The following is a 12,651-nucleotide window of genomic DNA, read 5'->3' as shown; positions in this document are numbered from 1 at the left end:
GTGTAATTGCATTCACAGATGAATAAATGTAGGATCAGTTACACTGGTACAAGGCAATAGCACCAGTGGGATTGCACCAGTGCTACTGAGAGTACAGTTTAGCCTTCAGTACTTGTGCTAGAGGAACACAAAGGAAGATAAGAAACCAAGAGAATTCAATGACTGTGGTTTGTTCACAGGCAATGAGAGAGAGCAGGGAAGGGAGTGTTAAATTTCAAGGGTAAACAAAGGTATTGGGAGTCTATTTTAGGTGCACAATCTGAGTCAGAGTATGCCATCATTTAATGAAGTGTGAGAGATTAGATGATGTTGGTTACACATTTATTTACTGAGAAAATGGGGTGTGCTTATATATATATTACATATTTCATCATGATTGTTACGCAAAACATCATGGATATCAATAAATGCAATAAATGATTGCTGTACTTTCCTTGCCTAAAATTTTGCCAGTTAATATGCTGTTGATTTCTTTCTTAAACTGAGGAAAAAATTTACCTTAAGTATTTAAATGAATCAAACTTAACCCACAGTTTATGTATTAATTTCTGCCTTTTAAACACTCTAACCACAGTTAGCAACATTTTAAATAAAATTATGCAGATTACTGTATTAAACATCAGGAAAATAACCTTGTAAGTCCCAAGTTACAAGTACTCTGTAATCTTAGTTGATGAAATAAGGTCAATCAAGCAACAGCAATTTTCCATTTTCATATATGTTGTGCACAGAATGTAATATTATACAGGAAAATCTCTTCTAGAAATGTATGAACTGTTCAGTCAATTGAAAACTTTGGTGGATTTTCCTCTAAAACTGAAAAGGACTAGAGATACAGGATCCTGACAAGCTGAAAGTTTATGATTACTCATATGTTAGAGTGTCAGCAATGTCAGAAGTACAGAAGAAAATGAAAGGCAGACTGATGACTGCAAACTTCTGAAGCCATATAGTAAATGACCTGAACTGCACAAGAAAGAATATAATTTTGTGGAAGAAATGACTATTTCCAGTTCCATGAATGCACTGCTTCATATTATTGCACTGATGTATATTATACATTAAGGCACAAGGATAAGAAATTTTAGGATATAATTTTTTTTAGGATGCAAATCATAAAAGTCTGAAATGTCTGTATATAGTCAGTGAGCAGACACAGGTTCCTGAAATGGCAACTCCATTAGAAAAATAAGATATGCAAATCACTTAATATAAAAATCATAAATCACTCTCTGTTGATTCCTCTCCCTAGTGCTTGTAAAAAAAAATTAAAAATAAAAATAAGATGACTAGATGACTTCTTAACTTAGATGTCTGTTAGATATCTGAAGGAATATTAATTTATTTTTGTGTAAGAGAGAAATATGTACATACAAAAAATGAAATTTGCATAAGTCTCTTCTTGGTGATACTAATTTTGAACAATTTGGAATCATAGAATGATTCAGGTTGGAAAAGACCCCAAAGATCATCTGTTACAACCTTTAACCTAGTAGTGACAAGTCCACCACTAAACCGTGCTACTGTTCTATATCTACACGTTTCTTGAACCCCTCCAGGGATCGTGACTCAACCACTTCCCTGGGCAGTCTATTCCAATGCTGCACAACCCTTTCAGTAAAGAAATTTCTCCTAATGTCTGACTTAAACCTCCTCTGGCACAATTTGAGGCCATTTCCCCTCAGCTTTTCACTTGGTACTTGGTAGAAGAGCCCAATCTGCTAGCCTCCCCAGGCTAGCACTTGAAGTGATAGCCTAAATAGAATTCATACAAAGATGTACTTTCATTTCCATCTACTGTGACCCCCATTTTGAAATCACGACCTCTGCTTTAATCTGCTCCACTGATTATGCTTATGAAACTGGGAGTTCTGTGGTGGGTCAGCATTAGGTATACAGAGTGATTGCACTTAAAAACATATAGGCTCTTTTCTTCTGTGGTGTATATGGCCAGCCTCACGATATGGACAGAACAAAGAGAAGGTGAAGGAAAAAATGGTGGCTTACAATGTAATGAACAGGGTGTTATTAAAGAACAGCATAAAATCCCAAGAATGCATAGGAGGAGGGTATCAAGATACATGTTATTAAGACAAGTCAAAAATGTCAGATATATGGAGATGGAACGTCAAAAAAAATCTATATCGTTGCTGAATAGGGGAAAGGGTTGTGAGTGAGAACAGCATGACAAGTAGGGGAAATGGGAAGATAATCCTTTACTTAGGCCAGATTTTGAAACTAAGGATAAGCAGGTAAAGCACATTAATAAAAGGAGCCAAGGTACATGAAGTGTATGAGTGACTTAACAGGAGCTATGAGAGAAGATTATATTTAGATCGAAAAGATAAGATGGAAAGACAATCATGAACAATCCTTTGGTTGAAGTGAGATTAGATAAAATATGTTTAATCCTGGGTGTATGTGCATGCATTTGTGTGTGTGAGAGGGAGAGAGAGAGGGAAAAAAAAAAAAAACAGATTTAGAGATAGTAAGAAGGAAGGAACAAGAAGTAAAAAAGCATGAATGAAAATCAGAGAAGGCAGTGGAGGCTGAGTTGGAGACATGAGAAGCTATGCATGGTGCTAGGGGATGGTGATACAGAGGAGGTAAAGAAAGCATTATTTTGTTCTGAACAAAGGGTAAGATAAAATTAAGGACTTGGGAATCAAACAGAGAAGAGTGATAATCATTACTCAATAAATGTTTCTTTTTTTCTAAGAGAATTAAAACAAGAAAACCCAGGGTAACAATGAGGGAGGAAGAAAGAGTAGGAAAGGATGAGTATGGTACGCAAACAGTGAAGATTATCAAATAAAAATCAAGACCTGAAGGAGGTTATAAGAGACATCTAAGAGGAAGAGAATAAGCAAAGAAACACCATATGAGCAGGGTACAAGTTTATCGTGACTGTGCTTTACAGGTGTTGACTAAGAGTTGGATTTTACTTCTTGAAGCTCTGCTAATTTTTAGTTTGGGTGGTATCTTCCCTCAAGAATGTAAAATGAGCATTGGCCAAGTGCTCTGTAGGCATCTGTGGAAGGATACACATATTAGTTGCACGTATGCTGCAAAACCTTTTCCTGATAAAGTATAAGTTTATTTCAATACCATGTGGTCTTTCACTCATTGTTCTTCACACCAGAACGGTCATATGATGACAAGAAAGTTTTAGGTTATGGTAAATTTCTGTTCAAAGAGCTTAACATATTTTCCTTGTTTCCTAGAGGAAATGAAGGGGAAAAGAAGGAAGTGGGCTTGTTATGCGCGGTGATTAAAAATAGATGTGGGGTGTCTTGTATAAAAAGCGCATAAAATGCACTCACTCAGATGAAAGAAAGGAAGTGGCGTGAAAAATTTTCTGGCAGTTTCTTTAGGACAGTTCAAAAACATGAAATCATCGTATTTGAAATCACAGAACAGAGGAGATTGGTTTTGGTATATTTATATGAAGTGAGAAAGGAAACTTTGAATGCACTTGGAAAACAATATCTAAAGGAGATCAGCAGGTTTCTTGAAAACAGTAAGGGAGCTTATTCAACTAATGAAGAAATAACTTACAACTGGAGACAACTGAGAGCTAAATAACGATCACTCTTTGGTCTTGTTGATATCACAGAAATCATGCAGGGCTGTTTAAACCCTGTACTTGTTAAATTCCCCAAATGGCCTTGATGTTTCCTGAATGTAAAATGGACTGTCTTAATTATGCCACAAATTGGAAATTTTTAAAGGACAAATATGTCCTAGGTTACTTATAAGTCAGGGAGTTGGCAATCATATATTCTATTGAGGATTGGGTAGTTAGGTAACTGATGAAACTGTACAGGCAGAAGAATCAAAATTGCATGTTGAGTGAAAATCAGTGGCGGTGTAGTTATCTTCCTATGTGTGTGTGATAATAAAAGTAGAAGCAGCAGTCTTCTTTCTCAGAGACAGCTGAAAAACAATATCCAATTAAATATAATTAAAATTGGTTTTGTTTGTAATATGAGTCTACAGATGTTGTAATTCTTAGGCAATAGAATCTCTTATTGAAAAGAAGACTAAGCATAACAAACAGCTCTAATTACATCAATTTTATTAGAAAGAATAGGTACAGTGGTCTCTCAATATTACAGTTGTATAAAGTCTGAGTGTTTTGATGTTGTTGCCATATTGTAATACAGTTCTTATCTTTAAAATTCATATCATGACATCTTTAACTGAATGGGTGGATGTACTGTAGAAGTATAGCAAGAAAGAATTAGGCAATGCTTATTTGTTTCAGTGTAAACAAGTCTATCACATCAAATAATTTCAGAAGTATAAAAACAATATCAAATTATTATTAAGTGGAAAAAACATACCTATTACAGTATTAAGAAAGTGATGTAGTATGTGAAAATGATAAACTCAACAGAATGTTATTCTTATGGTTTTGGGAATCTGTCATAAATCTGAAGAGCTGATTTTTGTAAGGGACTACTTCAGCTTCATATGTAATTCTTAAACTGCGCTAAAAAAGACAAACTTCCTGGAAAATCAGGGTAAAATTCTTTGTGTAAAGGAACAAATTAATCCAAATTTTTCAGATCCTTATTTTGGTGTCCTGCGTGCTCAGCTTTATTTCAATTTTGTCTACAAAACTATATATAGAGAACCTGTTTTAACATGCTTCTTATTTCTCACTCGCCTGAAAGAAAGTGTCCTCTGAAGATTTTTAGTACCTTCTTCTTAGGAAGATATGGGGTCTGCTGTAGTCTCTAGTAGTGATTAGACCTTCACCAGGAAATCTCTTTTGAATCCTGGAATCTAGATAGTTGCCATACATTACATCTCTTAAAGAAATGGTCTTGTCAAAAGCTGGGGAGACTCCTCCAGTATAACAGATGCAGCTGTAAATGAAAGGCAATTGTTACCTTGCATTTGCAAGCAGTTACTTCAAGCACTTGGACTTAATTGAGTGTGGTAACTTATTCTAAAGGGGCTGAAAGCCCTGTCACCCTCTGGATCACAAACATATTTAACACCCGGAAATTGAGAAATCTGCTTTCATCAGAAGCATATGTTGGTAATGCTGTTGCTGAAAAACAGGGAATCAAAGGCTCTCGGAGGTTATCTCAAGGTTTCGTGCTGTATCTCTGCGTATTTATCTGCACCACCACCATTTTTTTTGTGTGTGTTCCTGACTGAGGTGCCTTGAAGAATGAAAATGATTGATTACATCCTCCCATACACCCCAGCTTGTGCTCCTTACTCTCTCTGCCAGTGTTCTGAGAAACGGTGTTGCCCTCCCCTGGGCCTGTTACTGTCACAGGTGCTGTTGAGCACTTTCTCCAAAGAGAGGACATCAGTGTCCCAAACCAGAGAGGGAAGTCAACAGCAGTGTACGTTGGCTGTGGGCTTTAGGAGAAGGGAAGGGACTGAATTGTTCCACATGGACATCCTAACAAGTTGGGCTTGTGGGAGCAGGCGCTGAATATCATTGTATACGTGCTGCTAGTTACAGGTGCAGACAAACCCCCAAAAACAATTGGAAAAGCTGCTAAACCAGAGATCTGGCCTTTCACTGGTGTGTAATCATAAAAGAAATATGGCATCCCTTAGGTAGGACTTTTTATCAGCCTAGAGTTAGGAGTATTTCAAAGAAAGTAGTTTTAAGGCAAGTGCTTACCAAACTTTATGCTTCATATTTAGACTCTGTATTCAGTGAAAGGAAACCTCAGGGGCACAGTTCACATGACCCATCTGCGACTTCTACTGTCAGATGAAATGACTTAAGACCTAGAAGTGTCTGTTTCTTTTCACTGAATGTAAAGAGAGCTAGATGACTACCTCACATTTCAGTATTATAGATATCAAAATTTAGTTGAGATTAGGGATATTTGTTGTCAACCTTGCACATCTGAGAGATGGGAAATAATATTCCCAGACCAACTTGGAAATGCTTGTGATTTCTTTGTCTGTGGAGGGGAAGAAGAAGAAACCATATGAAACAGCTTGGAATTTTTCATTGCTATCTAAAGTCATGCAGAACCCAGCAAATCTTGCTGGGCAACGTGATCTAAAAGTAGTAATTAGAAAATTTGTGTAAAGAGAGACATAGGAAAAGGTTCCCACTTCTTGCAAGAAATGGAAGTTGATGGTTCAGACAACATTTTCAGGAGTCTTGTCAGGCCAGAGGCTGTCAAGTTACACTAGAAGAAAACAGAGGGTATGCTTTTATGCTGCTAAATAAGAGGAGCGACAAGCCAGTTTCAGCAATGGAGCCATGATTCTCCTCCTGCTTAACTGTTGGCTCATTCCTGCGCTATTTGTTTCCAGCAGGCTCCAGACAGAAACAGCCTTAAGCACTGAGACTTGGCTGAAAATTGACTCTAATTTAGCAGTGTAGGCACAGCCAGAGAGTCTAAATATGAAATAAAGTGGTGCTGCTAACGAATGGTACTGCATGCATCATCATTCCACCTGCCTCAGATAGGTGCAATCCCTTAACTGATCCTTTACGAAATAACTGCATTGGTCTTCTGAGCAACCAGCAAGAAAGGGCAGTATCAGCCTTTTAATCCATATCATCCCTGCTGCTATGGAACCTGATAATGGATCTCTGCTGTGATTAATGGAGATTTGAACTGAACCTTTTTGGAGTCGTGACTGTGGATGATAAAAGGAACTCCTCAGATGATCATAATCAAGATATTGTTTGCGTGCAAATACAAGTTGAGTATTCAGCTTGTGTTTTCTCCTTTCATTTTTATACAGAGGTTGCTCACTTCTCATGTCCCTCTTTTTCCCATTTTGCTGCACTAACGAGTTTTTAATGCAAAGGAAAAGTGATTATAAGCAGTGAAGCAAAGACAGCTTTATAGAGCAAGACTGAGGAATTGAAGACAGATCAGAGCTATCCACCAGCCTAAGATAAAAAAGAAGTTCATGAAAACAGAGACATATAGATAGCTTTGATTTCATTATCATTAGACAAGAAAGGACAAAAAATGGAATAGCTATAAAGCTGTTCATACCTAGTTAGTTGCCTATATTAATAAAAGACTATGCAGAAAGCATTAAAGTTATAACATAAAACAGGAAAATATCCTGGGATAAAATCAGGATAAAACAGGAAAATATAGGAAACTTTCTGTTCATATTTGTTCTTGGTGTCATGTAATGTGATTACCAGATTATAGCCATATAAAAATACAAGTATTTGTATTTTATTCATTGATGCTGTGTTTGCATTTCATTGCTAAGCATGGGTTATTTCTTTGGATCTTTCTCCCTTTCTCTCTTTCCTTTTGAACACAAGTTCTGGGGATTGTATTTCTATTTTTGATTTCATGTTTATCAAATCTTGAATTATACACAAGTTAAATAGTTTTGCTAGCTTTTACAGGAAGCTTTTGTTTGGAAGATATATGTACCTAGTTATAATATTCACAACAAAAGTACCTAATTACATTTGAGAGGTGATTGACTAGAAAAAGAGTGATTTGTATATAGTATTTTCTGATTGCAGCTAGAAAGCTAATGAAGAATTAACAGTTAAGAGCAGAGAGGAGCACTAAATGTTGTTGTTCTGAAAAATAACAAAATTGTTCCTCAAAGATTAGGTCAATACTAATGCTTCATCTCATTTTTGTTCTTACAAGAAAAATATTTTTTGTTAAGTATAAATTAAGGAAAACACTACAGCACAACTATTTTCCAGGAAATACCCTAACATCACAAAAACTATAAAACAGTGTGATTTATGGGCAACATCTTTTATTTTTGACTAATCATTACTGTGCAGTTTAATTACAGTGTTGTCAGCTTTTGTAGCTTTCTCAGATGCAGCACTCTACCCATTTAAGAAATTAGGAAACTTAGAAAGGGATGTTAAGTGGGTTGCCTAGAGGGACAGAAAAAATCCATGTTAGAGTGGAACAAGGTTTCAGAATGCTGCTTAAATCAGTGTCACATCTTCATTGGATAGATTTCTTGTCCAGTGCAATCCATTTTAGTGCTCTAGATTTTGTAGTTTAATTTATTTTGACACTGAAACGCAGCATAAGAATTGCATTAACATTCTGTGCCTTTTTGATATTCAGCTGTCTATTGCAAAGGTCCTCTGTCGTGTTCTTGCCCTAGGTTAATATAGTAAACAAGATATATTTCAGTATATGTATCAGCGAGTGATTTTTACATAAGTACTACAAATTTCCTGTTTAGTTTTGTATTGCAAAATAAATTGGAGTTTGGAAGGTAATGAATAATTAATCCCTCTCCCACTTATGAGAATAATTTTTAGGAACACGTCTTCTGTTTTTGACATGCAAACTATTTCCTCAGAAACTATTTAAATATTTGCATAAAGTCCACAAACACGCTGTATCAAATGTCACTCATATTATGTAAGTGACTTAGTTATCCACTATCTCTGCGCGTTACTTACTGACTTTTACTGTTTTCAAGTTTGTAGACTTGATTACATGCCATTCAAGACACAGGGAGGCCAAGTCTATAATTTAGACCTTCTAACCAGTATGTTGAAAAATGTGTTTCAGTAAACTGATCATACTTAAACACCAGTACAATATCCCTGCCAAATTACCTTCTGTGTGCATTTAAGCGATTTTCTGATTTTATTTTCTTTAGGTCAATGGAACGGAAATTGAATATGAATTTGAAGAAATTACATTGGAAAGGGTAGGTGTAATGTATTCTTCTCTTATAGGAAAAAGTAATCTGTAATAAAAATAATGCAATTACTTATGAAATTAAAAGCAATTAAGAATGAAATATTTTCCATTTTGAATAAAGATGTCCGCTTTTTTTTTTCTAAAGTGTGAAAAAGTTAATGATACAACAGGATAAGCTTGTCATGGTTTTAAGATGTTTCAGGTGTAGCTAATTACAGACCAGTATCCAGAATGCTTTTCTTCCTCATAACTATGTCAGTGCTTGACTAGGTGTTTTACCATTGGGAAGAGCCCATGTAATGTGGTAACTCGCTTTTTAGACTGTGACCTGGAATTGTAGGAGCTTTTCTCTTTTAAATTCCTTGATTTCCTTGCATGATAATAGAGGATGTGTAGTCTTAAGTTATAAAATAAAAATTGAAGTAGTGTTTTTAATGTTCTAGTGACAAAAGCTGCAGACCATGTCTACATGTAAAGGATATTTTTATATTCTTTATAAAGACAAGTCTGAGTTGTGTGAGGTATAAGCAGGACTCACAGTAAAGGCTTTGTTAGTAGCGTGGTTTAAGTGTAGCACAAGAAAGAAGTATATTTACAGATCACATTGCATCATATCTTCCTATATTTGGTGTTTTTTCCTTGCCTTTTGGTTACATAAGTGTTGTCTTTAGACTGCGAACTTTCTTTGCCACAAGACCAAGACCAGATGGGCAGCATATTGTGTGAGCAAGAAAGTCTAAGCTTTGTCATGTATCATAGTGTTTACAAGGATTGTTAGTGGATGCAAGATTGTTATTGCTGAATGCCTTCAGTATTCTACCAACATGTTGGTAATACTAAATTTTATAATCTTGAAGCAAACACAGTTAGCCTTCTTCCTACATAAAATGTTCGAATGCAAAGCCAGATTTATCAAAATGTGACCGATGGCATATGAGCAAATGCCTGTAAGGTAGGAAACTACCATTAAATTAGATACTTAGATTATACAATTCATTGCACTTTTTCTGAATGTTATATTTTTATTTGTACGGAATAATGAATTTCATAATCATTCAATTTATAGGGATACAAGCTTATATTCTCATTGATTTGCTCACTCAGGCAAATTACAAAAGAGCAATATATCTTTTTACCACAGCCACCTCATAACAGATAATGTATAAGGTTATAGGCACTTTTATCTACTGTCTTTCAAGTTATTTGTGCATCAGTAGTTATTCATTGGACTAGAGTTTCCAAAGGTCACTGAACAGAACACATGCCTCCTGGGTGATATTTTGAAAACCGCTTCATTTTTAATAGATGTGTAACTTATCAGTGTACATACTGCAAAACCAATGTGACTTGCATCTACTGTACCTGTCTGATGCACATAAATGGTTATTCATCATATAATACCACATAATATCAGTTAAAGACTGATAAACAATGGCAGAAAAAGCTACAGATTTTAATGGAGAACATTTCAGTTCTCCATTGCTCCATTCTCCATTGCTGAGTTTGTGGCTTCTGATTATTACTGCTTGAAATGTTCTGTCACATGTATCAGTGTTTTGTCTCAAAGGCAGGATACTGTGGCTGCTGGTTTTTGTGTGAGATATAAAACACAAGTGATTGCTTTTAAATAGCTGTCATTTATGTTAGACTAACAGCATTTTCAGAAGAAAGACATTCTCCATGTTGATTACCCATTTTCTTCCACAAAACTTTTTTTTTAGAAATTAGATGGAAAATCTCTCTGTATTTAAAAGCTGTAAAATGTTTTAAGGTTGCTCTGGATGAGAGAGAAAAATGTACTTTTCCCATATCAAACAGTTGGTAATAAACTTTCCAATTTAGCCCAGTTATCCAAGTTACATAATTATGCATCCCAAAAATTATCCAATATTTTCTTCAATGACATTTATCCACATTTTGAAATAGTCAACATAATTTAATGGATTTTACAATGTAAAAGATAAAATGATTTATGGTATATTATGCCTTTTGCACTTTTTTCCACTTTCTTATTTGTGGCATAATAAAAGGCAAGGCAGTAAGGGATTGACTATATAACAGCATCTCCCAGTCTCCATAGACTAGCTAAAGACACCTTTAATTTAATTGTAGGAAGTCATCTTCATCCACAGGTGACATGATTCTGTAGGATGTATTCCTGAAGAGAGCTACTTCCTTAGATATGATACTCACCGCAGAAAGAAAAAATGGCTCTATCCCTTGGAGTAACCATTCTGTGATTGTTGGCAGAATGTGTCCCATGTGGAGCTGGGGAGCAGACCAGTGGGGTCCTGGAAATGCCAGAAGGAAACACCACTTAGGGGCCAAGGAGTTGAACGGAGTAGAGCTTGCTGAGTGTCATCAAGTTTCACAGAATCACAGAGAGTCACAGAATCATCTAGGTTGAAAGAGACCTCCAAGATCATCTACTCCAACCTCTGACCTAACACTAACAAGTCCTCCACTAAACCATATCACTAAGCTCCACATCTAAACGTCTCTTAAAGACCTCCAGGGATGGTGACTCAACCACTTCCCTGGGCAGTCTATTCCAATGCCTAACAACCCTTTCAGTAAAGAAGTTCTTCCTAATATCGAACCTAAACCTCCCCTGGCACAACTTTAGCCCATTCCCCCTCGTCCTGTCTCCAGGCATGTGGGAGAATAGACCAACCTCCACCTCGCTACAGCCTCCTTTAAGCTAAGATCCAGTTGGTTTACCAAGAAATGACTGTGAGAATGCAGTGGGCTTGTGTAGAAAGATTTTGTATTTTTGTGTCTATGAAAAAAATGTTCAATTGTTTCTATTTAAAATGTTGTGTCCTAGTTTACAGTTTAACAAAACCTGGGGTTTTGAACTTAAAAGGCTTCAACAAGAGTTCACAAAGAGGATAAATTTGGGGCAGATTCACCCTAAAGCTGTGGTCAGTGCTGTTCCAAGAGTTAAGGACATTGCCAGCCCCTCATCCGCTGACATATTTTTATTCTTTTGCTCTTCTTCAGCTGTACCAACCACTCATGAGATATTCTCACTAGTCCCTGTACCCACAAGGATCACTGTTAAATACGAGCTCACTTAGGGCTCTCGTGAGAGTCTACTTAGGTAACGCAATTACACAGTTAAGAGAATTCAAATTCACTTTTATTTTTTAAAAAAGGCAGTTTTATTTCCTTCAACTATTTCAGAGAGCGTGAGAGTTTCTCGGCCAACTTGCAGGCATAAAATGCAGATCCAGGTGTAGACTAAGACTTGGCAATTTGTAATAGGCTACAGTGCCCAAATGCACACTTAAGACAAAATTCCTTAAAATAAGCCATTACTTTGCCCTAGCTTGAATATTAAAGACACTGTAAAAAGGAAATTCTACATAAAATGACATATTAGTGCAGTGGTGTTAGTATTCCATGACTGCATGACTTGAAAAATGTATCCAGTGCTATCAAAAGACTGATTTGCACTGGTAAATAAATCAGTGCTCAGTGTAAGAGAGAACTGAATAGAATGTTACAAAGCCTAGCTAACTTCTCTAAGCTAGAGGAAAGTTTTAATTGATTGACTCCTTATTAAAGCACGTGCTGAAGAGGGAGTTTTCATAAAAGTTAATGGAACGTCAGCCAATATCAATAGTTACCTTAAAGAAGACTGAAGAGGTGAATTTTACACTGTATTCAGTGTTGGTGTGGCCTCACCTTGAATATAGTGTGGAGTTCTGGGCTCCACAATGTAAAAAGGATGTTAAGGTAATGGAAAGCATCCAGAGGAAGGCAAGAAAGCTGGTAAAAGGGCAGGAAGGCATGTGCTGTGAGGAGAGGCTGAGGAGCCTTGGGGGTGCCCAGTCAGGAGAGGCCCTCACTGTGCCCTGGAGCCCCCTGAGGAGGGAAGCGCCGAGGGAGGTGCCGCTCTCTGCTCCCTGGGACCGATGGCTGGACACATGGGGACGGCACAGAGCTGCGCCAGGGTAGGGTCAGCCTGAGCATGAGGGAAAATTCC

General features: G+C 36.6%; 1 protein-coding gene across 1 annotated transcript in view; it reads left to right on the top strand.

The window, feature by feature from the left end:
* The window catches only part of DLG2 (discs large MAGUK scaffold protein 2), a 1,015,643-nt gene that overhangs the window by 638,426 nt on the left and 364,566 nt on the right, over positions 1-12,651 (top strand). Inside the window, 1 exon segment of the mRNA XM_040544402.1 lies at positions 8,617-8,667. Coding sequence (XP_040400336.1) covers positions 8,617-8,667 — 51 coding nt within the window.

Source organism: Cygnus olor, chromosome 1, assembly GCF_009769625.2.
Source record: "Cygnus olor isolate bCygOlo1 chromosome 1, bCygOlo1.pri.v2, whole genome shotgun sequence".
Classification (NCBI taxonomy): Eukaryota; Metazoa; Chordata; class Aves; order Anseriformes; family Anatidae; genus Cygnus; species Cygnus olor.
This window is presented reverse-complemented; position numbering and strand designations above follow the sequence as displayed.